This window comes from Arabidopsis thaliana, chromosome 5 (assembly GCF_000001735.4).
Source record: "Arabidopsis thaliana chromosome 5, partial sequence".
Taxonomy (NCBI): Eukaryota; Viridiplantae; Streptophyta; class Magnoliopsida; order Brassicales; family Brassicaceae; genus Arabidopsis; species Arabidopsis thaliana.
This window is the reverse complement of record NC_003076.8, coordinates 1,164,068-1,185,478: the sequence shown is the minus strand read 5'-3', so window position 1 is coordinate 1,185,478 and position 21,411 is coordinate 1,164,068. Positions and strand designations below refer to the sequence as shown.

The 21,411-nt window shown below is 37.1% G+C and overlaps 6 protein-coding genes and 1 pseudogene across 8 annotated transcripts; 5 read left to right on the top strand and 2 right to left on the bottom strand.

The window, feature by feature from the left end:
* Positions 1-615: 615 nt before the first annotated feature.
* On the top strand, positions 616-2,853 carry AT5G04270 (DHHC-type zinc finger family protein). The gene is made up of 7 exons (NM_120509.4): positions 616-970; positions 1,420-1,512; positions 1,608-1,709; positions 1,793-1,864; positions 2,100-2,198; positions 2,287-2,382; positions 2,491-2,853. Exons 1-7 carry the CDS (start codon positions 710-712, stop codon positions 2,581-2,583), a joined length of 816 nt encoding a protein of 271 aa, NP_196047.3. The 5' UTR covers positions 616-709; the 3' UTR covers positions 2,584-2,853.
* Positions 2,854-3,184: 331 nt separating this feature from the next.
* AT5G04267 (uncharacterized protein) lies at positions 3,185-3,454 on the top strand (the record flags this gene model as incomplete). The annotated part of the gene is made up of 1 exon (NM_001125697.2): positions 3,185-3,454. The coding sequence occupies one exon, from the start codon at positions 3,185-3,187 to the stop codon at positions 3,314-3,316; it is 132 nt and encodes a 43-aa protein (NP_001119169.1). The 3' UTR covers positions 3,317-3,454.
* Positions 3,455-5,418: 1,964 nt separating this feature from the next.
* Positions 5,419-6,835, top strand: WCRKC2 (WCRKC thioredoxin 2). Its single transcript, NM_120508.4, has 5 exons — positions 5,419-5,770; positions 6,031-6,105; positions 6,206-6,272; positions 6,373-6,390; positions 6,474-6,835. The coding sequence occupies exons 1-5, from the start codon at positions 5,457-5,459 to the stop codon at positions 6,576-6,578; spliced, it is 579 nt and encodes a 192-aa protein (NP_196046.2). The 5' UTR covers positions 5,419-5,456; the 3' UTR covers positions 6,579-6,835.
* Positions 6,471-9,474, bottom strand: AT5G04250 (Cysteine proteinases superfamily protein). Of its 2 annotated transcripts, none has more exons than NM_120507.5 (11): positions 9,341-9,471; positions 8,782-9,166; positions 8,470-8,687; positions 8,304-8,377; positions 7,958-8,012; positions 7,783-7,857; positions 7,611-7,684; positions 7,467-7,515; positions 7,260-7,344; positions 7,119-7,175; positions 6,471-7,036 (listed from the first exon to the last, which is right to left on the bottom strand). In NM_120507.5, the coding sequence occupies exons 2-11, from the start codon at positions 9,080-9,082 to the stop codon at positions 6,987-6,989; spliced, it is 1,038 nt and encodes a 345-aa protein (NP_568136.1). In that variant the 5' UTR covers positions 9,083-9,166; positions 9,341-9,471; the 3' UTR covers positions 6,471-6,986. The 2 variants fall into 2 exon arrangements, with proteins under 2 accessions (NP_568136.1, NP_001119168.1); NM_001125696.1 differs by having other exon boundaries at positions 6,779-7,036; positions 8,782-9,236; positions 9,341-9,474.
* A 1,012-nt stretch (positions 9,475-10,486) lies between these two features.
* Positions 10,487-16,326, bottom strand: ELF6 (Zinc finger (C2H2 type) family protein / transcription factor jumonji (jmj) family protein). Its single transcript, NM_120506.5, has 7 exons — positions 14,879-16,326; positions 14,475-14,553; positions 14,284-14,351; positions 13,827-13,977; positions 13,225-13,736; positions 12,976-13,140; positions 10,487-12,831 (listed from the first exon to the last, which is right to left on the bottom strand). Exons 1-7 carry the CDS (start codon positions 15,933-15,935, stop codon positions 10,841-10,843), a joined length of 4,023 nt encoding a protein of 1,340 aa, NP_196044.2. The 5' UTR covers positions 15,936-16,326; the 3' UTR covers positions 10,487-10,840.
* Positions 16,068-16,262, top strand: AT5G04238 (uncharacterized protein; the record flags this gene model as incomplete). The annotated part of the gene is made up of 1 exon (NM_001125695.1): positions 16,068-16,262. The coding sequence occupies one exon, from the start codon at positions 16,068-16,070 to the stop codon at positions 16,260-16,262; it is 195 nt and encodes a 64-aa protein (NP_001119167.1).
* Positions 16,327-17,067: 741 nt separating the features above from the next.
* AT5G04235 lies at positions 17,068-21,192 on the top strand (annotated as a pseudogene; the record flags this gene model as incomplete). The annotated part of the gene is made up of 1 exon: positions 17,068-21,192.
* Positions 21,193-21,411: the final 219 nt, after the last annotated feature.

The window sequence follows — 21,411 nt, the reverse complement described above, 5'->3', positions numbered from 1 at the left end:
ACTTTGGAAGACTAAAAGAAAAGTCCTCGTTTGAGCTCTATTCTCTTGTAAATTTTTAATTAGTACGTTATTCCAATCAAATCAACCGAAAATGACATAAATATAACAACATCGACGGCCAACGTACAATTGATGCCATTGATGATATAATGAATGCTATAGAAGCAATCTAAATGGTTGTAAACTTTAGTTATTTCTACAATTGGGTATGGATTTACAGTTTTTGGAAAACATACAAATGAACACTTCCAAAATCCCTATATTTAAATTTTAACTGATAACTTTTCATTTTAAAACTTTTTTTAAAACAAAATCTTTAAGTCCAGATTTTAATATTAACTCAAAGATAAATTGATATATATATATAATTCAACAATAAGTAAGCCAATACTATGTAGTAAATTTGAATTTCTTCCTCATTATCATGACCATATTAGGCCACCACAAGCCCAATTTAATTAGTCCATATCATATTAAGCCACCATAAGCCCAATAACTTACAGTGAAGCCCATTTAGTACTGAGCCCGTTTCGTACTTGTAAAGTAGTTAAGTAGCGAATAAAATATTGCCACGTATTCGTTTCAAGCAAATTTGACTAACTTATTTTTCAGTTTTGGAAATTTCGATTCGGTTACCATATCAAATTTGGGCGGGCGAGGAATAAACCAAACCGGTCGAGAGTTCACGAGCCACGGAGAGATCTTGGCGATGAGTTGTCGGAGATTCTTCTCGATCCCGGTCCTTTTGGTGATTCTGGTGATGGGTTTCGTGTATTACGTCACACTGTTTGTTTTCATCGATGATTGGGTTGGTTTACAAAGCTCAGCTGGGAAATTAAACGCCTTACTCTTCAGCTTATTGGCGTCTCTCTGTCTCTTCTCGCTCTCAATTTGCGTTCTTGTAGATCCAGGTCGTGTTCCTGCATCTTATGCTCCTGATGTTGAGGACTCTGGCTGGTCCAATAGTAACGTAAGCTCTCCCCTGTGTACCTCTGAATTTGAAGCATTTGGGGATTTATGTTTTGTTGCTCTTTTGAACTAGTAGTAGTGATGAATCTGTGAATCTTTGGGGTTTGCTAGTTCTTAGAATTTCACTGATTAAGAAAGATTGATCCTTTTGCCTTGATCGATCGGTAACAGATTCTTATAGTGTCATTGAAGAAGTTTAGTCTTTTGAATTTCATAATAGGTGAAAGTCGATGGCTTTTTTCTTTGGTGTTACAAAAGGAGGTTTGATGTTGGTGTTAAGCTTAGGAAGAATGGCTTTATCGTTGATGCTGTTTGATATAAAGTAGCTGCTTAAATTTTGAAGTCCTTAAGTTTCTGAATTTGCTTCCTCCTGGAATATTTGAGATTGCAAGTAGGCATAGCATTATGTTGTTCTGATTTGATTTTCCCGGGGTTTGATTTTACTGATAGGTTACAGAAACAAGGAAATGTGATAAGTGCTTTGCATATAAGCCTCTTCGGACTCACCATTGCCGGGTTTGCAGAAGATGCGTCTTGAAGATGGTAGGTAAATTTTAGCAATTTTGAGTCAAAGCATTGTCTGAATCTTGTGTATCGAGATTTACTGGTTAATGGTTCTTTATGAACATATGTGGCAGGACCATCATTGCCTCTGGATAAATAACTGTGTTGGTTATGCAAACTATAAGGCTTTCTTCATTCTTGTGTTTTATGCAACCGTGGCTTCCATCTACTCTACAGTACGTAAATCCCAATTCTCAATTTCTGAATCTTCTTTTTTTTTGGTGAGACTCTCCTCTTATGTGTATGAATGTTATTTTAGGTGTTGCTGGTTTGCTGTGCATTCAAGAACGGAGATTCCTATGCGGGAAATGTTCCGCTCAAAACTTTCATTGTAAGTTTGGTTTACTGGAAAGTCTTCCTTTACTCTTAACCTTTAGCATCTAAGCGATTTTCATAAATCTCAAAAGATGGGCTGCACTCTCTCAAAAACTTTTCTACTTGTCTATAGCTTCAAGCAGATTTGTCTAGGAATCACATCCTTTTCTGAAGAATATGAAACTTAGAGATGAGTAAGTTATCGGTAAAGAAAGCAACTTACAGTTATCGGTATTTTGTTGACGGTATAGGTTTCTTGTGGGATCTTCATGATCGGACTAAGCATAACACTTGGGACTCTCCTTTGTTGGCATATCTACCTCATCACACACAATATGACCACCATTGAGGTATGCATTCTATTTTCCCTCTACAGTCTCCAAGATAGGACGTATAAAGTCTTTTTTTCTCATCTTAATTGGGAATTTTTCTTTGTAGCATTATGATTCAAAGCGGGCCTCATGGTTAGCTAGAAAATCAGGACAAAGCTATAGGCATCAATTCGATGTTGGCTTTTACAAAAACCTCACCTCGGTACCTTTCATCACATTGACCTTTATCTTTTGTGTCTTCAATCACTTCATCACTGTTATGTCTTTCTGGTTAAGAACTTGACCATAAAAAGTTACATGCTTTTCACAGGTGTTAGGCCCTAACATGATCAAATGGCTATGCCCCACATTTACTAGGAATCCTGAAGACGGTATTAGCTTTTCTGCATCGAGAGACAGCTAGCAAAATATTTCAATTCTGGACACTAGAAAATGATTCAGAGACCTTAATCCCTTTCTCATCTCATCTATGCGAGTGTAAATGATTCGGAGACCTTAGATATTACAATTCTGGACACTGGAAAATGTACAAAGCCACTGTGGAAGCCCAATTGTGTTATTGCATTGATATTTTTTTATTCAAAAGAAGAATGGAACAACAAATCAGGATTAATTTTTTTATTTATTTATTAATTTATACAGTTTCTACTGTATTAGATATGCATCAGCGGACCGTTAATCTTGATTAAAAAAAAACATATGGTTGAAAAATGTTTTTACTTTCAAATTTTGTTTTTCAAAAGTTTGGACCTTTGAAGATGACAGAAGAAGAAAAGTTCCAGCAAAAACAATGATTACTTCTTACTCAAGGTAACTTTCTTCTATATCAATTCAATCAATTCAAGGGTTTTTAGTAATCTCTATTTCATTTATGTACATGATGACTAGGGATCTAGTTGGGGAGATATTAGCTAGAGATACTGTGAAAATCGTACGACCATTACTTTCATCTGAAAGAAAATTGACGGAGATACTTACTTCACAAGCTTTTGCCCGTCGGTTCCATGAGTTTCAGAGAGAGAAACCACAAGTCTTGGTTCCTTTTCGGGAAGCGGGTGAGTGCTTCTACGAATCTTTGTCCTACCGACACTAGAGAGTGGTCAAAGTTAGACTTTGTCCAATTGCAGAAGACCTAGGTGGAGAAAAACTTACCTCTCAAGATTTTATCCAGAAGTTACAAGATGTTCAGAGAGAAAAACCAAAAATCCTTGTTCGTGTTTTGGTAGATGAGAATTGCGTATACGGATCTTGGTCCAACCAAAGGGTCGTTGTCAGACTATGTCGAATTGCACAAGAACTAGGTGGACCCTATTACTATGAAAGAGGTTTGCTTTTGTAACCAAGTGTATCACGACTAAACCTATAGAACACTTCCACTACACGGCGTATAACAATTGGCACTTGTGGAGTACTTATGTTGAGTGAGTTTAAATGAAATTTACTTTACAGAATGATTGTGAATATGATTTAGTAATTATATAACATTCAAATAGATTAGGTGAAGAAAAGAAATTAGCATAATTGTAAATTAAAGTTTAACTTCTTATCAGTTTGTACAAAAAAACCTCTATAAATTAGTACTCGATAAGTTAATAATCACTATAAATTAATATTTTTTCTCTAGTCGGACTAGTGTAATATTTAACATTATTTGATAATATAATAAAAGATAAAAAATTAGTTTGAAAATTCTATGTAACTTGATAGTCCTATAAGTATCATAAATTAATAATTGTATAAATTTATCAATCATTTAAATCTATTTTGTTGGTTAACTGGTTTAAGTTATTTCAAATATGTCTTATGTTCAAATATGATCCATTTTAGTAACATTTATTCCAATATATTATTTGAACACTTGGATTAGTATTGTTTTCTGTTTATTCTTTTATTATATACTAGATAAGACCCGCATATTTAGGCGGGTGTAAGATATAAACTTTTTCAAATAATCTTTAATAATATTTAAATTTTAAATAGTAAATAGTGATCTACACATTTTTTCTAATATTTAATTTAGTAACTTTTGTATTTAATAAAATTTCAATCATAGACATTCAATTTTACAATATATTTTAATTATATATTTCATTATAATAAACTATCTTGTTATTCTACACACTCCATCTTTCTTTTTTTGATAATGAATATGGGACAAAAGCTCCTTATGATTTATTCATAACATAAAAGTACACTCGAAGATTTTATAACAACATCCCATGTGTATCATCTTACAATGTCGGACTTGCAACTATCGGACAAACATCAAATAAATGCAGACTAAACGGTAACTAAAACGCATAGTTTGCTAATTCATTCACTATGCGATTAGTTTTCCATTACACATGAGTAATCTGAACTATCTGGTCCTTATACACTTCATCTTATTGATGATATTTAAAGTTTAAATAGTAACTCACATATTTTTTCAGTATTTAATTTAATATTTCTGTAAACTAAATTTTAATCTTACAAATTCAATTTTACAATATAATTTAAATATCTATTTTACTTTAATAAATATAATCTAATTCTATACACTATATCTTATTGTTAGTTTTCTATTTTAGTTAAGAAAATTATAAGTTTAACATTTTAGATATAGACATATAAATATGTAAATATGTTTCTTTATTTAGTTTCTTTTACTTTATATTAGAAAAAAAATAGAATAAAAATCTAACAAATGTTAAAATCTAACATCGTTAAAATTGTTAAAATTGACACGTGTCATGATCTTGTGAGTTAGTAACTTTCAAAACCGTACTTTATATAATAAGATATATATATATATATATATATATATATATATAGAAATTGTCTTCTTATATATATATTTTAGTTTATTATTTAATTATTTAAATAAAAATTTAAACTAAATTTTATTTTCGTCCTAAACCACAAAAAAAACATTGGCACGACACGACACGACACTGCATAGCCATATTATTGAGTTTTAGTATATGAAGAACAAAGATCGGGTTTATATAGTCGCACCGAACCACTGCGGTGGAATAAACCTGAAAATCTTGTAAGATAATTGTATTAAACCGTATTGTAAGATAAAATAGCTTGAAGTGTATGGTTATTGATTTGTAAGATCATCTAAATGTTGTTGGGTTTTATTGTTTCATATAAAAGTAGAGGCTTTTATCCGATATTACCATTAAAATGTGGGGGCCTTTTCCTAAGAGATTCTTGTTTTGGTATATTGATTGACTATTGGAGGTTACTTATTATTTGCTAATCTTGTTGAGTCTCTGAGACTGAAAGAGAATGTCAGAAATTGTAAATTTGTCATCATCTTTGAGATCTTTAAACCCAAAGATCTCACCTTTGGTTCCTCCATATCGCCAAACCTCGAGCTCTTTCTCTCGACCGAGAAACTTCAAATATCATTCTTTTACCGATAAAATCTGTTTGGCAGCGGAGAGAATCCGAGCAGTCGATATCCAGAAGCAGGACGGTGGTTTGCAAGAGCTCGATGACTCGCCGGTGTCTGTTGAGCTCGGACCTATCTGTGGTGAGAGCCACTTCGATCAAGTGATGGAGGATGCTCAGAAGCTCGGTGAATCAGTTGTTATTGTCTGGTGAGTTTCTAGGTTAGAATTTGTTAATTCCATGAGATTTTAGATCAAATCGATATAGTATTGGTTCATTGATTCTAGTAGCAACACGAATCCGATTGGAAAAAAGAGTACTTGCACTCTGATTCTTCCCAAGTTTTTGGATTTCTCATGGTGTTCCTGAATTTGCCAATTGCTTGATAAATCTCAAGTCTTTGCTCTCTTATGTGTTTGATTGTGTATTTTTATGGTTGGTGAAGATATTAGTTGCATGGATTTTGTAGGATGGCTGCTTGGTGCAGGAAATGTATTTACTTGAAACCAAAACTCGAAAAGCTCGCTGCTGAATTCTATCCAAGGTTTTCAGTAATTTATATTCTTGTTTTCATAGAATGTTTTGCCATGGATTTGGATCTTGACAGTGAAGTACATTCTAATTGGAACAACTATTTCTTTCAGACTGCGGTTTTATCATGTTGATGTCAACGCTGTGCCATATAGACTTGTTTCCCGTGCAGGAGTTACGGTAAGCCTTTTGTACGAATCAGTTTCAGTCAGATGCTTGGATTGTTGTCTTGTTGATCTAACTACTACTTGTTCAATGTTTGGGACACTGGGGGACGCAGAAAATGCCGACGATTCAGGTTTCTTTTTATCCTTTCCCATATCAAGAAACTTATGATTCAGTTCTAGACTCTGACTAAACTCTATGCAAAACAACCTGCAGCTATGGAGAGATGGCCAGAAACAAGCTGAAGTTATTGGCGGCCACAAAGCGCATTTCGTGGTTAACGAAGTCAGGGAAATGATAGAGAACGATTCAATCACTTGAATTGAAGGTTTCAAGACTCTGCTCTTTTTCCTCAGATTGTTCTTAGTTTTTTTGGGGTCCCTCATAGGAATGTTCAGTTATGTGACTATTCTCTTTATCGAAGATTGGTCTTGTTTTTATCTGTTTTGTAAGTAAGGGATACACACATTGAGGCTTTGGTAGGTAAGCAAGAATTGTAGCCATCCTTCTTCAGATGATTCCCCCAAATGTAATGTAAACCTCTTATTTATAAGATCAATACAACTTTTATTGAAAAGAATGAGCAGACTATGGCTAATGAGATTATGTTCAGTATATACAAGAGCAATATTGCTCTCTACAACTAATTATTCTAAGTTAGATAAAAAGAATAAACATATCGATATGCAGACTTCTTCAACTTTGTGCCTCCATCAGCAGAAAGAGAGCTCAGAATACCCAATATTTCTTCTTCTTCTTGCCTTCTGGTATCGGCAGCTCTACACATTGCCAAGAACATAAGAAGAACAAAGCTCAATAGTCAAACTAATTTGATTAAACAATGATTATAATTGCACATACCTCCTTCAGGGTAGATTGAATTGTAATGAACCTCAGCCCAGAAGCTTAAACATATAACTGATTCAGAAGTCGACACATTAGTTTATTGCATCCGGGATTTTGTGTTAAAAGAGAGACTATCTGCAATTGTAGGTGACTTACGGCGATTAGACTTCTGAAAATGAGGCAAGATCTCAATGTAGCATGTATCCTTGAATGAAGTTATCACAAACATCCGAACACCAAACTGCAATAACAGCAAAAAAAAAAGGTACTTCAGTAGCTAAATCTCACCTCATTCCCTAAAGATTCTTTCATTTTACACACCAAATTTCTACAGAAAAGACAGAGCTTAAGTTGTGTAAGTACCAAATCCGCAGCAGCCTGAAGAGTAACGTGATCACCCCATTCTCCATTCCTGTCTTCCCAAAATATTACAAAAATCTCACCATTAGTGATGAAGCTAAAACAGTAAACTCCAATGGTAAGAATTGAGAGAATTAAGTTTCGAACCGTTTCATTGCTTTAAGATAGTCATTGTACGCCATTGGAACATAACCTTCATATATCTCTCGATTATATGCAAGCTGGAATATATATGTAAGAGTGTTAAATCATCAAAGTGATAAGAATATAGAACTGAAATGGAGGGAAATAGATTATTTTCTTGGTACTATATCTCAACCTGATTAACAACTTGTTCTCTGACAAAATTATGATGTTCTGGAGAGCGGTAAAGCTGGTCTGATAGTGACCGAAACTGAGAAAAAATGTAAACCAGTGAGACACTGCTAGAGATTTATCTGCAAAGCTTTAATTAGAATTTAGAAGTGAGAAAAGGAAAAGAAGAAAAAAAAAACCTGGCAGTTTCCATCTCCTTCAATCTTGTTCTCCACCAAGCCATAAAGCTGTAATCTGTAGTTTATAATAACCATACAAAAGAAGAGATTTCTAAATATTCATTCATATAAATGTATAAAGCTAAGATTAGTTACCAAGTTAAAATAATCTGTCTGGACTCTTAGCAAAAGCCAGAGAAGAAGTATGAAACCAATCTCAGCTATCAAAATTGATTAAGGCAATATTAAGACTAGAGATATGATTGCATTTCTATTTCGAGCAAGTTAAATCAAACCAACCAAATCACGGAAATGGTGACAAGAAACTGTTCTCTAGCTTGTATTGGATACCACATCTAAAACATACCTCTGAAATAGCCGTTCATGATCAGAAATCTGCTCATCCTCTGACGGTAATTCCCCATTGATTTTCGGCACATGCTGCATCATGCAAATCAAAATCAGGGGTTTTAAACTTACATATGCTTCTGATAAGTTGGTTAGAAAAACTCACAAAGAAGAGAGGTACTTACAGCAATAGGTATCATTTGGTTCAGTCGCTTCCCAACCTCTGACCAAGATTCTTCTTCTATTTCTACAGAACAAACTGAGTCATCATCACGAGATGGGGAACTTTGCCCTCCTTCAAATCTTATCCTTGCAACATTCTTATCTTCCATGTTACCGTTATGATTATGAAGAATATCACTTTCCTGAGTAATATCAATGGCTTCCCCTTGATTTTCCTGTCCTGCAGACAATAAGTAAACTAATGATATTCCAAATGACGGATCAAAAGTGATTGCATAGACAAATTCTTAAAAGAACTATTAGTGAAAATCCACCTTGATGAGGATGAGGCCAGTCTTGTGCAACAACAGAAGTAGGACTAAGACTATTGATCCCCGATGCTTCGGCTCGAGCAACTCTAGACAATTCGTCTTGATAAAACTGAGCAATCACCGCATCATTGTCAACATAACCAGTCACAGGCTGATTGTAACCTTCTCTAACATAGCCTTGAGTACCACCACCACCAGACTCATACCTTGTTACACTAGAGCAAGAACCAGCATTTGTAAGTGTACAAACCTCCAGATCATGAAGACCCCACCTAAGAGCATCTGGATCAGGCTCATACCCCATTTATTCAAATTCTCAAACTTTACAAAACAGAAACAACCAAAAATGCGTTTTTGGCTTGCTCTTGCGTTTAGAATTGTGAGTTTCCTGCAAAAGATGGAAACGAGGAACGCATGATCATTAACAACCTCTCTCTTACATCAACTTGGAGACCAACCTGGAACAAATTCAACAACATAATAATATTTGATAACAAATCATTGACCTTTTCAAAACGAATTGATCAAATGAAAAGAAAGGGAATTTGGAAAACCAACCAACCTCGGGAACTTGGAGATCGCTGAAACTTTTGATGAAAATTTTTGGGAACGGAGAAGAGAAAAAAAAAGTGAAAGAAAGAGAAAACCTTAGAAGATGGGTTTGGTCAGAATCAGATAGAGAAAATCGCAGCCGTTGAAAAAAAGAAAAAGAGCCGGCAGATATATATTTATAACATTAACGCCGTTTCACACCGTCGTCGGGTTAATATCGGAGGTCGGTTGCTAAAGACAATCCTAAAACCCCGCTATTTCCCCAATAGCCTCCCTTATTTGTCCACGTGTCTCCCACTTTTTTAACGATTAGATCACGCTTTATTTAATTCCTTTCAGATATTTTTGATTTTTGACAAGTAAAAAACAAAATCATAAAATTAAAATTACCAAAGAATTTGTTTTTCTATTCCTACAATCACACTTTTCTTTAACTGATATGTTTATCAGTATATGTAAATTGAATAAATTTATTTCTATTTTCTTCTAATTTACATTCAAATAATTATGAATTACTGTATATGTAATATTTTTTTGTTTTCAGTCAGAAATAAAATATTCAATTTTATGGAACAAAATTAAATAATTTGAAAGTAAATTAAATAATACCATTACACCATTTGTCAATTGATGACTAGGTAATAGTTGCACATATTACTTCAATTGGTATGTGTGTTATCGTATTTGGTATTATTACCTTATTAGGAGTCGTTGTCACGCTTAGGTACCAGTTCCATTACCTTATTTTGTTTTTTCATACCTCAATTCATCTTATCCAAGTTCAACTATTCCTCCATTTTTGTTGGTTTACATTAGCAGAGATAAAATATTATTTCATTTTTTGAAAAATAAATAAAAATAATAATGATGATACGTAAAAGATATCGTTACTGGCAGCATTATGTTGTGATTTTAATAAGATGCGTAATCTATATCGTTAGATAATAAAACCCTCTAAGGAATTTACAATACAAGTAAGAATTGGGATAATGATTAACTCACGTATACGTAACTACAACATCTGACATAGATTCTATTTTTAATACACGTGTTCCTCAATTCCAATTGACACATTACAATACTTCTCACGTAACCAAAAGCTCAAAACTTAAGTTTCCAATTATAATACATTTCCGTAAAAGACTGATATTTGTGACCTGGGAGAAAACAAGAATACTTTTTGTTAAACCGTTTGGGAACTGCTGCAACAAGTCTGTAGGCAATGAACCTAAGAAGAGATCTGGGATTAAATGGGTGAGTCATGCGTATTAACATTTTGAATCCAATCGTTACATGTTTAACAACGAATCTAAACAAGAGTGCGAGGCCTTCTCAAAAGTGGAAAGAAGTCACATCTATACTACATAAAGAGATATAGCAACGGTCTAAACCACTAGAAAAGAACTAAAAAAACCAACCAGATATTACATGTTACAACAACTCTCGATTCCAAAGAGAGGCCATTTCACTTTGTTCAGCCACCATTTTTAAGCATTCAGTGCCGTTTTTTCTATGTGACATAGTGCATGGTTTTACGTCTGTGGCGACTATAGTCAGATACAAACCTAAACGACAATCCACATCCATCGACCTTGCATATGTATGGTCGCTCTCCCGTGTGCAGACGCAAATGTTCTGTCCTCGCCCATTGCCATTTGAAAGTCATTGAACATCCTTTCCAAGAGCACTCGAAAGGTCTTTCATCCTTATGCACACGTTGATGAAGCACCAGATATTTGTGAGCCCTGAATTTCTTTCCACACCCTTCGTGAGTGCAACGGTTTCTCTTGTGAGTTTGTAATTTCGCTTTACTCTCAAAAGTCATCTTGCATCCCTCTAGGTAACAACGGTTGGGGTGAGTTGTCGTGGGGACTTCTTGCTGACGACTCCCTGAGCAAGCCTTTGGTGTTTTCTTCAGCCTTTTCGCAATGGGTTTCTTCTCTTCATCACTCGTTTCAGTGTGCTTTAATGAAGTTTCACATGTTGCTTTCCTCTTGCCCCTTGACCTCAACCCTTCACAAGGACTCCTTATGAAACCAATGCTACTCTCTGGATTATCATTTGTCTCAGACTCTGATTCTATTTTCCGCTTCTTCTTTGCTTCTCCCATAGAATTGGGAGCCTCAATAACTTCGGTGTTTTCTGAGCTTGAAACTTCACTCTCCATGCTAAGCTCATCATTTAGAACTTGCAATCCATTTGAAGAAGCTTCATCACCATTGCTCGAACTTAATATATCGCTACTTTCCAAAGGTTCACCATCATGGGTCATGTCAACAACTAAGTTCTCACTGGCCGTGTTTATGTCAGGAATTTCCATACCCACATGAGCTGAAGAATGCTCAGTGTGCAGAATTATTTCAGAGCACAAGTTTTCTCTGGTAGACACAGCTTCTGCTCCCTCCACCTGTTCGTGATCACCAAATACAGCTTCTCTTTGGGTTGGTTTCACAATCTGTGATTGCTGTTCATCCTCAATATTAGTGACAGTAGACCTAGGTTCTCCAAACTCTTGGTCACTCATTTCAACCGCTTCCTGAATACCACGTACAGACACATCACTGCAGACATAATCACCAGACAATTTTCTTGGTCCGTCATGATTATCACCTGTAGAAACAAGTATGGTCTGGCTTGCCACAACATGACTACCTGAGTTGGAGCCATTATTATTGCTGGTCATAGAGTGTCCTTGGTGCTGCTCTCTGGATATGGAGGTTAAGGTTAGGTCAGCAGAGTCTCCATTCACCATACTCAAACTATTTGTGACATTCCCATCTAAATCTGAACCAAACTTGACAGTGATCTCGGGATGTTCTTGCCCATGTCCCACAGTGAAAGATGAGCTACAAGGATTTATGGAAAATGATACCCCAATGACCCTTCCAGAGTCTCCAATCTCACTGTTCATCTCAGAACGAATTGCACTATCCAGATGTGACCTACTGCTAAAATTTTTACATGTCTTATCAAAATCTTTTGATTTAGCTAGGGTAGCTAGCTCCTGAACTTGTTCTGCTGAAGGCTTTGGATTCAACTTTTTCTTTCTCGAGTACTGGATGATCTTTTCTTCCTTTTTTCCGGTCTGAGAATCCAAATTATCCCTTAATTTTCCATCTGCTTTTACTTCAAGATGTTCACAAGGTGTGAAACTTGAGGTAGAACTGGGTTTAGCTTTTGAGCGTGATTTTCTCTGCAGCCATCTGATAGTTGTAAAATCTAGCATCTGGCTTGTATCGGAGAACAAGCCACCTAGTGACAGTGCATGCTGAATTTTCTTAGTAGGGGAATTTTTCCTCACTTTCACACAGTACCGTAAATTGATGCCAAGTTCTGAGGTCCAGTCTACACTGTGTTCGTATTTTTCTTCATCTTCAATTGCAAGATCAATTAGACTCAACTCTTCCTGAGATGCACTCTCTAACAGGACATCATCATAGCTGAAAGGGACTTTGACCTCCTCTGCCACTATAGCCGCATGTGCCTTGAATTTTTGAAAGTCTGCAACAATTTTAGAAAAAGGTTAACAGAATATCAACAATCAACAGACTTTTAGATAATTTTTATTTCCAGGGGGGTGTAAAAATCATAACTCTCTTCTATTCAACAATTTATCAAAAAGTATCGCAAATGATGCAGACAAACCTTTATGGCAAATAACAAGGAATTTCAATCCACCTCTTGATTGCAGCAGTCTCTGAAGTTCAATAGTGTGTTCGAGGCAGAAAATGCGAGGTCTTATATATCTAGAAGACGTTTTCCATTCGCAGTCAGACTTTTCTGATGACAGTGTCATAATTTCCTGAGCATCTGTAGAGTTAATAGAAACAGAATTAATAGACTTTAAAAGGCATATGATGCAGTTCATAGCTTGGATAAAAACTGATCTGTTACCTGTCTCTCCTTGTCTCTCTGAGAGATCTTTTAATGCTTTTTCAGAAGGCTGTACCACAGACATAAAGGGGAAGCCAAGAACGCCACAAGCCACACATGGCAAGGTTCCAGTATCAACTTGGAAATCGTTAAGCAGACCATCATCATCGTCGTAGTATACATCATTCAGCTTCTCCATGAACAAGCTCAATTCCTCTAAAAGAGAAGTCTTTTCTTTATTCTGCAATTCAGAATGACCCTCCTCAAGTTCTTTTTTTGCCACTGCTGGAGGTGAAACAGCAGAAGCACCAGCAACTCCAGCAGCTGCAAGAGCCAGTGCGCTATGACGCGGAAGTAAATCAGGGTCCCACATCACCAAACGAGAGCCTGGTTCTCGAAGAAGAACAGATAAATTCTTGTTTTCGTTCAATATATCTTCTACAAAAGCTCTTTTCACAAGGAACTCTCTTTCTTCTCTCTGCCGATCTCTTAGTCGGGAGCTACGACCACCTGGTAGCAATGATCGTGGCACTCTGGAAAATGTAATAATTACAAGAATATGAGCATTGACATGGTCCATCAAAACGTACAGGTTATATGACAAAGAGACCATGGTAACCTGCCTTGAAACAAAGGACATAGTCAAGAGATATAGCAGCTGCTGATGGGACAGCATGGGTAGATAATTCATGGCTGCCCGACGCACAGCAGCTTCCTTTGCTACGTTGAGCCACTGTGGGGTTCCAAAATTAGCGGCTTCCCCACAGTTAAAACCTAGGAAAAGTTATATTAAACCCGCTTAGTTATGGATTCCGAAAAGTTTGTAATTCGTATTCCTAACCTAAGCCAAACTATCCACTTTTTTTACTATGCGCCTGAAATAACTACCCAATAGAAATATGATTCTTCATTCTTCTGATTGGAAGATCAATCCTCACCTCATGCTATGTCGATAAACACCCTTTTTCTCCACAGCTTTATTCAATTTCTCACATTTTCTCAACCACTTTGTAGAATGCAAATGGAATGAACAGAATTACTAAGACTTGAAAGAAATGTTTGAAAAAAAAGGCACTTTACCGTGGCTGAATCCTACATGATAAGACCTCGGAAAAGTCACAACAAATTCACCAGGATTTTGTACCAACCTACGTAGGCAAACAAACATAAATAAACATAGATATAGCAGAGAATGGAAGTAGTTATAAGAAAACACTGCCTCATATCTCCACATAACAGAAGTGAAAGTTTAAATGAAATAAAAGGCCTACCTACAGCAGGGAATGCCAGATGCAACTATCATCTCAGGTGATACAAGAGTTGTCTTTTCGCCTAGTTGGGTGAGAGCAGCTGACAGTAACAACGAGCAGAGAAGTGTTAATGAGAAACAGGACAATGCTTTTCCTAAGAGTATTGCAATCTCTTCTATCTATCATAGCGCAAAAGCAATAAGACCTACGACAATTAACCACAATTAATAAACTCTCTTCATACCATGGTCAATGTTAGCCATATTTTCATTTGCAAAGTAGGAAAATTATGCTAATAAAGAAAACGTCAATGCGGTAATCATTCTAGGAAACCTCATTTTTCACATGCATTATAATAACAACATATCTCTATAAATACAGAAACAGTATATCATCTTTAGCAGTAGTTTTCAAAAAGAACGTACCCAGTTGGTCAATGTTCCTGCCATAAGAATTTTTGCGGATAACCTCTTCAAAGTCAAGCGCATAATCACAAGGGACAGCGTACCAAGTCTTTGGTGAGCCAGTGTGAAGATAATTCATACTGTGAAGCTCATGATCCTCAACGTGCCAGGCAAACCAACTGAACAACATACCGATATAAACCATGGGAGATGTAACACCAGGAATGTCATCTGGCATGAAACGTGTAACAGAACCAGGTGAACGTGCAATCATCTGAAGGTTCCACGAACTGTTGGAGAGCTTCCAGCCTGCAGTACCTTCCATTTCATCAACAATATCCATGTTCTTCTGCTTGGACGAATCCTGAGATGATAAACTTGTAGAAGCAAGGGGTGCCTTTTCTACCTCAGGCGATGACTTTTCACCGTTCTTACCTGATGGATCATTATTTTCTGTCTTCCTCTGATAAAATCCCCTGCCCCTCCTCTTCCTCTGCCGGAAATGCCTGAAATGATCCTCTGGCTCACCGAAAGCAGAGCCAGGCACGTCATTAGCATACTCTATATATATAGGCTTCTCTAAAGCCGCTTTCCAGAACAATGCCTCAATGACAACTGGTGCCAGTTCCTTAACCGTTCCTAATTGGGTTTTGTAGAAAGCTTTCGACTTAGCTTCAAACTGATCCAATGTATAAACGCCTCCACTTTGCCAAACCTGCTTAACACCACTCCTTTGAGAATTACTCTTACCCTTCTCTCCTTTGTTTTTTTTCACAGTTTGGCCTAACTCTTGCTGCCTAGTGGTGAATACAGCTCTATCCTCTTTACACACCTTCGAAATGTCAACATCTGAAACCAATTCGGGACACTTCAAAAGAGACTTGTTCAAGTTGTAGAAAACATACTTTTTCGATGGCTTGGGTAAAGGAGGAATGATCTTGCAAATCCCAAAGGCACTAGCTTCCTTTTCGATTTTCGATATGTAAGCAATGGGATCTGCAAATTCAGTGTCTGTAGGTCTAAACACAGGTGCCAATGGCAAAGCTTTAAGCCAATTCGGAATTTCAACATTACCCATCTTAAATTCCCAATTCCGTAAGACCCAGCACTTCAAACACCAAAATCAGATCAATCCCACAATTAACAAGATCAAGAACAGAAACCTAGTGGAGAAACCCAGCACTCTAAAACCCTAGATTCGAAAATTCCGATGCCGGTTTCAAAGATGTATCTTCCTGGCTTCTTCAAATCGGGACCAAATCAACACAATGAAATTTTACGTAACGGTACGATCAACAACGGCAAAAGCAGCGGAATCTTCATGAGGAGAAGAAACGATATGAACTGTGCGGTTGCGCAACGACGGAGAAACGGAGGAGAAGCAAAGAGAGAGAAAGTTGTGTAAAGAAATTGTTAAATCTTGAAAATTCCTAATTTACTTTAATGTTTGCCGTTGGCGCATGTTAGCGTGGGATAACTAAACTCTTACTAGTGTGCGCGCAGTATCAGATAACTTAAACCAGCGGTTCGGTGGTTCGTGGACCAGACTGACTCTTTTACGGACCAGTTCTGGACTTTTGGATTACTGTTTTCGCATTTAGTAGCATTAACTATTAAAAGCCCACTACGGTATGGCCCTATTTATAATAACCAGTTTTTGAAAGAAAGAAAAAAAAAACTGTTTTCTTTCTCATTAATATAGACATGATGAATTCTCATTTGATAAACTCTAAAGAGAATAAGAAAGAAAGAAAAAAGCGACGCCGACTAAAAGGGCGATCATCAATTTCCAATCGCCGTTCGTGCCGATCATAACAGCAGACACCACCATCGCCGTCCCTCTTTTGGGCTTATGAACTTCTCTCTCACGAAGAGTTTCCATCAAATTCAGAGTGAGCGGAGCTTGAAGACCGGAGATATTCTCGTTTTCTGCCGGAATTAGGATAAGTTTTTGTGTTTTCAACAAGTTTGGATTAATCTTGTGGGTTGCATATTAGTTTGCAGAGTTTGGTTGAGATCGCCTAGGGTTTGCTTGTACAAACCTTCATCATCTGGATTTGCTCTGGTTTTCTACTTTATTGATAAGTTAGTGAAGCTTTGAAAGGAAAGTCAATTGCATAAGATAGATAGCTGTGTTTATAAAATCTACCAAAGCAATTGTTCAAGTCCGAGCAAATTTCTAAGGTTATTGAGAAGTTGTTGAGACTCCAATGAGTATACTAAGTTGGAATTGTCAAGGGGCTGGGAACACTGAGACAGGCCGTCGTTTAAGGGAGATGCAAAGAACGTTTTTTCCAGATTTTCTATTTCTCATGGAAACTAAACAAAAAAAGAAGTATGTTACGAGATTACAAGACTCTTTAGGTTATGATAACTGTTTCATGGTTGATCCAGTAGGATTGAGTGGTGGCTTAGCCGTTTTTTGGAAGAATTGCTACAAGGTTGAAGTGTTGAGTGCTGATAATCGCATAATTGACTTGAAGGTGAATATAGGGTCAATGATGTTTTTCCTCACTTGTGTCTATGGCGATCCAGTGAGAGCTCTTAGACAGTTAGTATGGGAACAACTTTCTGGGATTGGCATTGGTAGAAATGAAGCTTGGGTAGTGCTTGGTGACTTCAATGAATTGATGACCAATACCGAGAAAATGGGAGGACCTCTCCGCAATGAATCATCTTTCTGGGATTTTCGTAACATGGCTCATAATTGCAAATTGGCAGAGATAAGAAGTTCTGGAAACTGGTTTTCTTGGGCAGGCTGGCGAGATAAAATATGGATTCAATGTCGGCTTGACCGGAGTTTCGGTAATGACGAATGGTTTCAATTATTTCCTAGAGCTCATATGGAATATCTTGATATGTGGGCATCAGATCATCGACCTATTTTGATTACCTTTGCTTCGGAGCAAAGTGTTAATGCCAAAGGAAGGTTTTGTTTTGATAAGCGGTGGTTATCAAAACCAGGAATTGTTGACGTAGTGAAAAGAGGATGGTGTGGTGGACAACAAGATATAGAGATCTCTTTGGCAGAACGTATAGGAAGATGTAGATCAGAATTATATCGTTAGAAAAGATCATCAAATACTAACTCTGAGATAAGGATGGTGAAGTTAAAAGAGACTCTTGAGAAGGAAGTTTCTAAAATGCACCCAGACCCCAACGTAATGCAGAGGACAAAGACTGAGTTAGCTTTTGCTTATAAAGAGGAAGAGATATTCTGGAAACATTGCAGCAGGGAACAATGGCTTAACACAGGGGAAAGAAACACTCGTTACTTTCATAACTGTGTGAAGAGTAGAAAGGTAAAAAATAGGATCTTGATGCTTGTGGATGAAGAGGGTGATGAACAGTTTTCAGAAGGATCCAAAGGACAGATTGCCATAAACTATTTTCGAGAGCTCTTTAGCAGCTCAAAGCCACAAAATTTAGATTCCCTTCTTGAAGGCTTTGAAGCAAGGCTCACACCATCTATGAACGAAGCTTTAACGGCGCCAGTCTTAGAGTCGGAGATAAAAAAAGCAGTTTTTAGCATAAAAGGAAGTAGAGCGCCAGGAGCAGATGGCTTTACGAGTGATTTCTATCAACATTTCTGGAGTATAGTGGGGCCAAGTGTAACAGCAGAAATCCAAAAATTCTTTAGCTCCTCTTCCTTTCCAATAGAATGGAATTATACCCAAATATGTTTAATACCGAAAGTGAAGAACCCATCGAAAATGTCAGAGATGCGACCAATAAGCTTATGTTCAGTGCATTACAAGATTATCTCCAAGATCATGTGTGAGAGGCTTAAGAAGATCCTTCCTTTGATCATATCAGATACACAAGGAGCTTTTGTATCAGGGCGTGTAATAACTGATAATATCATTATCGCTCATGAATTGATTCATGCTTTGCGGACTAACGATGTTGTTTCTAAGGAGTTTATGGCGATTAAGACTGATATGTCCAAAGCGTACGATAGGGTTGAATGGTGCTTTCTGGAGAGACTAATGGAGAAAATGGGCTTTGACCATCGATGGATAAAGTGGATTAGTTGCTGCATTAGATCAGTTACTTACACGGTCTTGTTAAACGAGCAATCTCATGGATATATTAAACCGGATCGTGGCCTTCGACAAGGAGATCCACTATCTTCGTTTTTGTTTATTCTCTGTGCAGAAGCTTTAGTGAATGTACTAAATAAGGCATAAGTAAGTGGTAGGCTAAACGGGATACAACTTGCTGATTCTGGCCCGTCAATTCACCATCTTCTTTTTGCTGATGATAGTCTCCTCTTGTGCAAAGCCTCAGCGAATGAGGGATCAGAGATCATGCGTTGCTTGAAACTGTATGGGGAAGCCTCGGATCAAGTCATCAACAATTCCAAGTCATCTATTATTTTTGGGTCTAAGGTAGAGGAGGTATTAAAACATGTGGTTAAAAAGATTCTTGGAATTGGAAAAGAGGGGGGAGAAGGATCATATTTAGGACTTCCCGAGTGTTTCAGTGGATCTAAAAGGAAGCTCTTAAATTTCATTCAAGAGAAACTTCAATCGCGTCTCCATGGATGGTTTGCGAAATCTTTATCACAAGGTGGTAAAGAAGTTCTGTTAAAATCGATAGCTTTGGCACTCCCTGTTTATGCGATGTCATGCTTTCAGTTACCGCAAGATCTGTGCAAAAAGCTCACAAGTGTCATGACAGAATTTTGGTGGAGCAGTGGAAATGATCGAAATAAAATACCTTGGGTAGCTTGGAAAAAACTATGCAAGAAAAAAGAAGACGGTGGCCTTGGATTTCATGATATTGTCAAATTCAATCAAGCACTTTTATGCAAACAAGCTTGGAGACTTTTAGACCAGCCACAATCACTTCTAGCGAGATTCCTAAAGAGCCGTTATTTTAAGAAAAAATCCTTCTTGGATTGTGGTGTAGGCACCAGACCATCGTATGCTTGGAGAAGCATAATCCATGGTCGAGAGTTACTGAAAAAAGGCTTGAGGAAATCTATTGGAAATGGACAAAATACATGGGTATGGATAGAAAAATGGATCCCTGATGACTACCCGAGACCGCCGACAAGTTTGCAACGGAACAGAGACGTTATGCTAAGAGTATCAGATCTGTTGGATCGTAACACGGGACACTGGGACGAAGATAGAGTGAGACATTTGTTTATTCGGGAAGATGCTGATTATATTCTCTCTCTAAGAGTGTCGACTGACCTCCAAGATTCATATGTTTGGAGCTTCTCAAAGAATGGCCTTTATAATTCTCAAAGTGGTTATAAACTATTAGAAGCACTTCCTGAGCATCAAGAATTTCCAATCACTTCTCTTCCTCCAATTGAGAAGAAGTTATGGTCACGATTATGGAAAGTCCAAACCATGCCTAAGATAAGACATTTCATGTGGAAGGCTCTAGCGGGAGCATTAGCAGTTTCAGACAGATTGCAATCGAGAGGTATCCACATAGACCTAACTTGTAAAATGTGTGGGAAGGAAACTGAAACCATATGCCATGTTCTCTTCCATTGTCATGTGGCAAAACAATCTTGGGGACTCTCTAATATCCCTGCTCCCGAGATGGGTTTCTCTAAAAACTCAGTTTTCTTAAACCTTTTTCACCTTCTTAATCGTGCTGAAAGACGTGACAGTCTCACCAATAATACACAAGTTTTTCCTTGGCTTTTGTGGCATATATGGAAGTCCAGAAACTCATTTGTGTTTGAAGGGAAGCGCTATGATGCTAACAGTATTTTGGTTAAAGCCCGAGAAGATGCAGAGACGTGGATGGCAGCAAACAAATCAGATGCACCTGCAACAAATACATCCCTCTCCACATCTTCTCATACCCATCATACTTGGAGAAGCCCGATGCTTAGTTTTGGTAAGTGTAACATTGGATGCTCTTGGATTAAACAAGAGATGAACTGTGGGGCCGCCTGGATTCTTCGTGATCATTCAGGTAAACCTCTGTTCCATAGTCGTCGATCATATTCGAAAATTGCATCACGTTTTGAAGCGGATCTCTTGAGCCTACTATGGGCAGTAGAAAGCTTAAGTAACCTTAGACAAAACAAGATCATCTTTGAGATATCATCCCAAAAAGTAGTGGAAGCAATGCGTTACCCACATAGATACCCCCTCTTTCGACACTTGATCTCAGACATTAGAAGATTTTTGGATGCCTTTGAGTTTTCAGTTATAGTTAATTCTGCAACTGAATGTAATCGGGTGGCTAATGAAATAGCAACAAGTTTCACGAGAGATCATCGTTACCAATCTTATGTTGCACGGGAGGGGCCATTGTGGCTACGAGAAATCATCATAGAGGAATCTAAGCTCTTGGTTTGAGATTCTTCTTCAGGGACTTCGTGCCTTTACGTTTTATTGTTGCAGTCCTACTGGACTTGTTTTTGTTTTGTTTTATCAGTCCATTTACTTAGTGTTCTTAATTTCGTCTTATAATGGTCTTGTGTTTTTGTTATATTATATTTTTAGTCTGTTGTTGAAAAATATAGACATGATCAGATATTATTATAAAACAAATTAGGATATTCGGATCAAAAAAAA

Bases quoted from the DNA above. Each gene is read 5' to 3' on its own strand.
- AT5G04250 (NM_001125696.1), bottom strand. From the start codon at position 9,082: ATGGGGTATGAGCCTGATCCAGATGCTCTTAGGTGGGGTCTTCATGAT. The intron at 8,378-8,469 runs GTAAGTACCTCT...TGCATGATGCAG, and splicing joins ACCAAATGATACCTATTGCT to CATGTGCCGAAAATCAATGG. The intron at 7,176-7,259 runs GTAAGTCACCTA...CTTCTGAATCAG, and splicing joins TTTTCAGAAGTCTAATCGCC to TTATATGTTTAAGCTTCTGG.
- AT5G04270 (NM_120509.4), top strand. From the start codon at position 710: ATGAGTTGTCGGAGATTCTTCTCGATCCCGGTCCTTTTGGTGATTCTG. The intron at 1,513-1,607 runs GTAGGTAAATTT...CATATGTGGCAG, and splicing joins GAAGATGCGTCTTGAAGATG to GACCATCATTGCCTCTGGAT. The intron at 1,710-1,792 runs GTACGTAAATCC...ATGTTATTTTAG, and splicing joins TGGCTTCCATCTACTCTACA to GTGTTGCTGGTTTGCTGTGC.
- ELF6 (NM_120506.5), bottom strand. From the start codon at position 15,935: ATGGGTAATGTTGAAATTCCGAATTGGCTTAAAGCTTTGCCATTGGCA. The intron at 13,737-13,826 runs GCAGGTTACCAT...TACATTTTCCAG, and splicing joins ACTATGTCCTTTGTTTCAAG to AGTGCCACGATCATTGCTAC. The intron at 13,141-13,224 runs GTAACAGATCAG...TTAACTCTACAG, and splicing joins AGAGAGACAAGGAGAGACAG to ATGCTCAGGAAATTATGACA.
- WCRKC2 (NM_120508.4), top strand. From the start codon at position 5,457: ATGTCAGAAATTGTAAATTTGTCATCATCTTTGAGATCTTTAAACCCA. The intron at 5,771-6,030 runs GTGAGTTTCTAG...TGGATTTTGTAG, and splicing joins GAATCAGTTGTTATTGTCTG to GATGGCTGCTTGGTGCAGGA. The intron at 6,106-6,205 runs GTTTTCAGTAAT...TATTTCTTTCAG, and splicing joins GCTGCTGAATTCTATCCAAG to ACTGCGGTTTTATCATGTTG.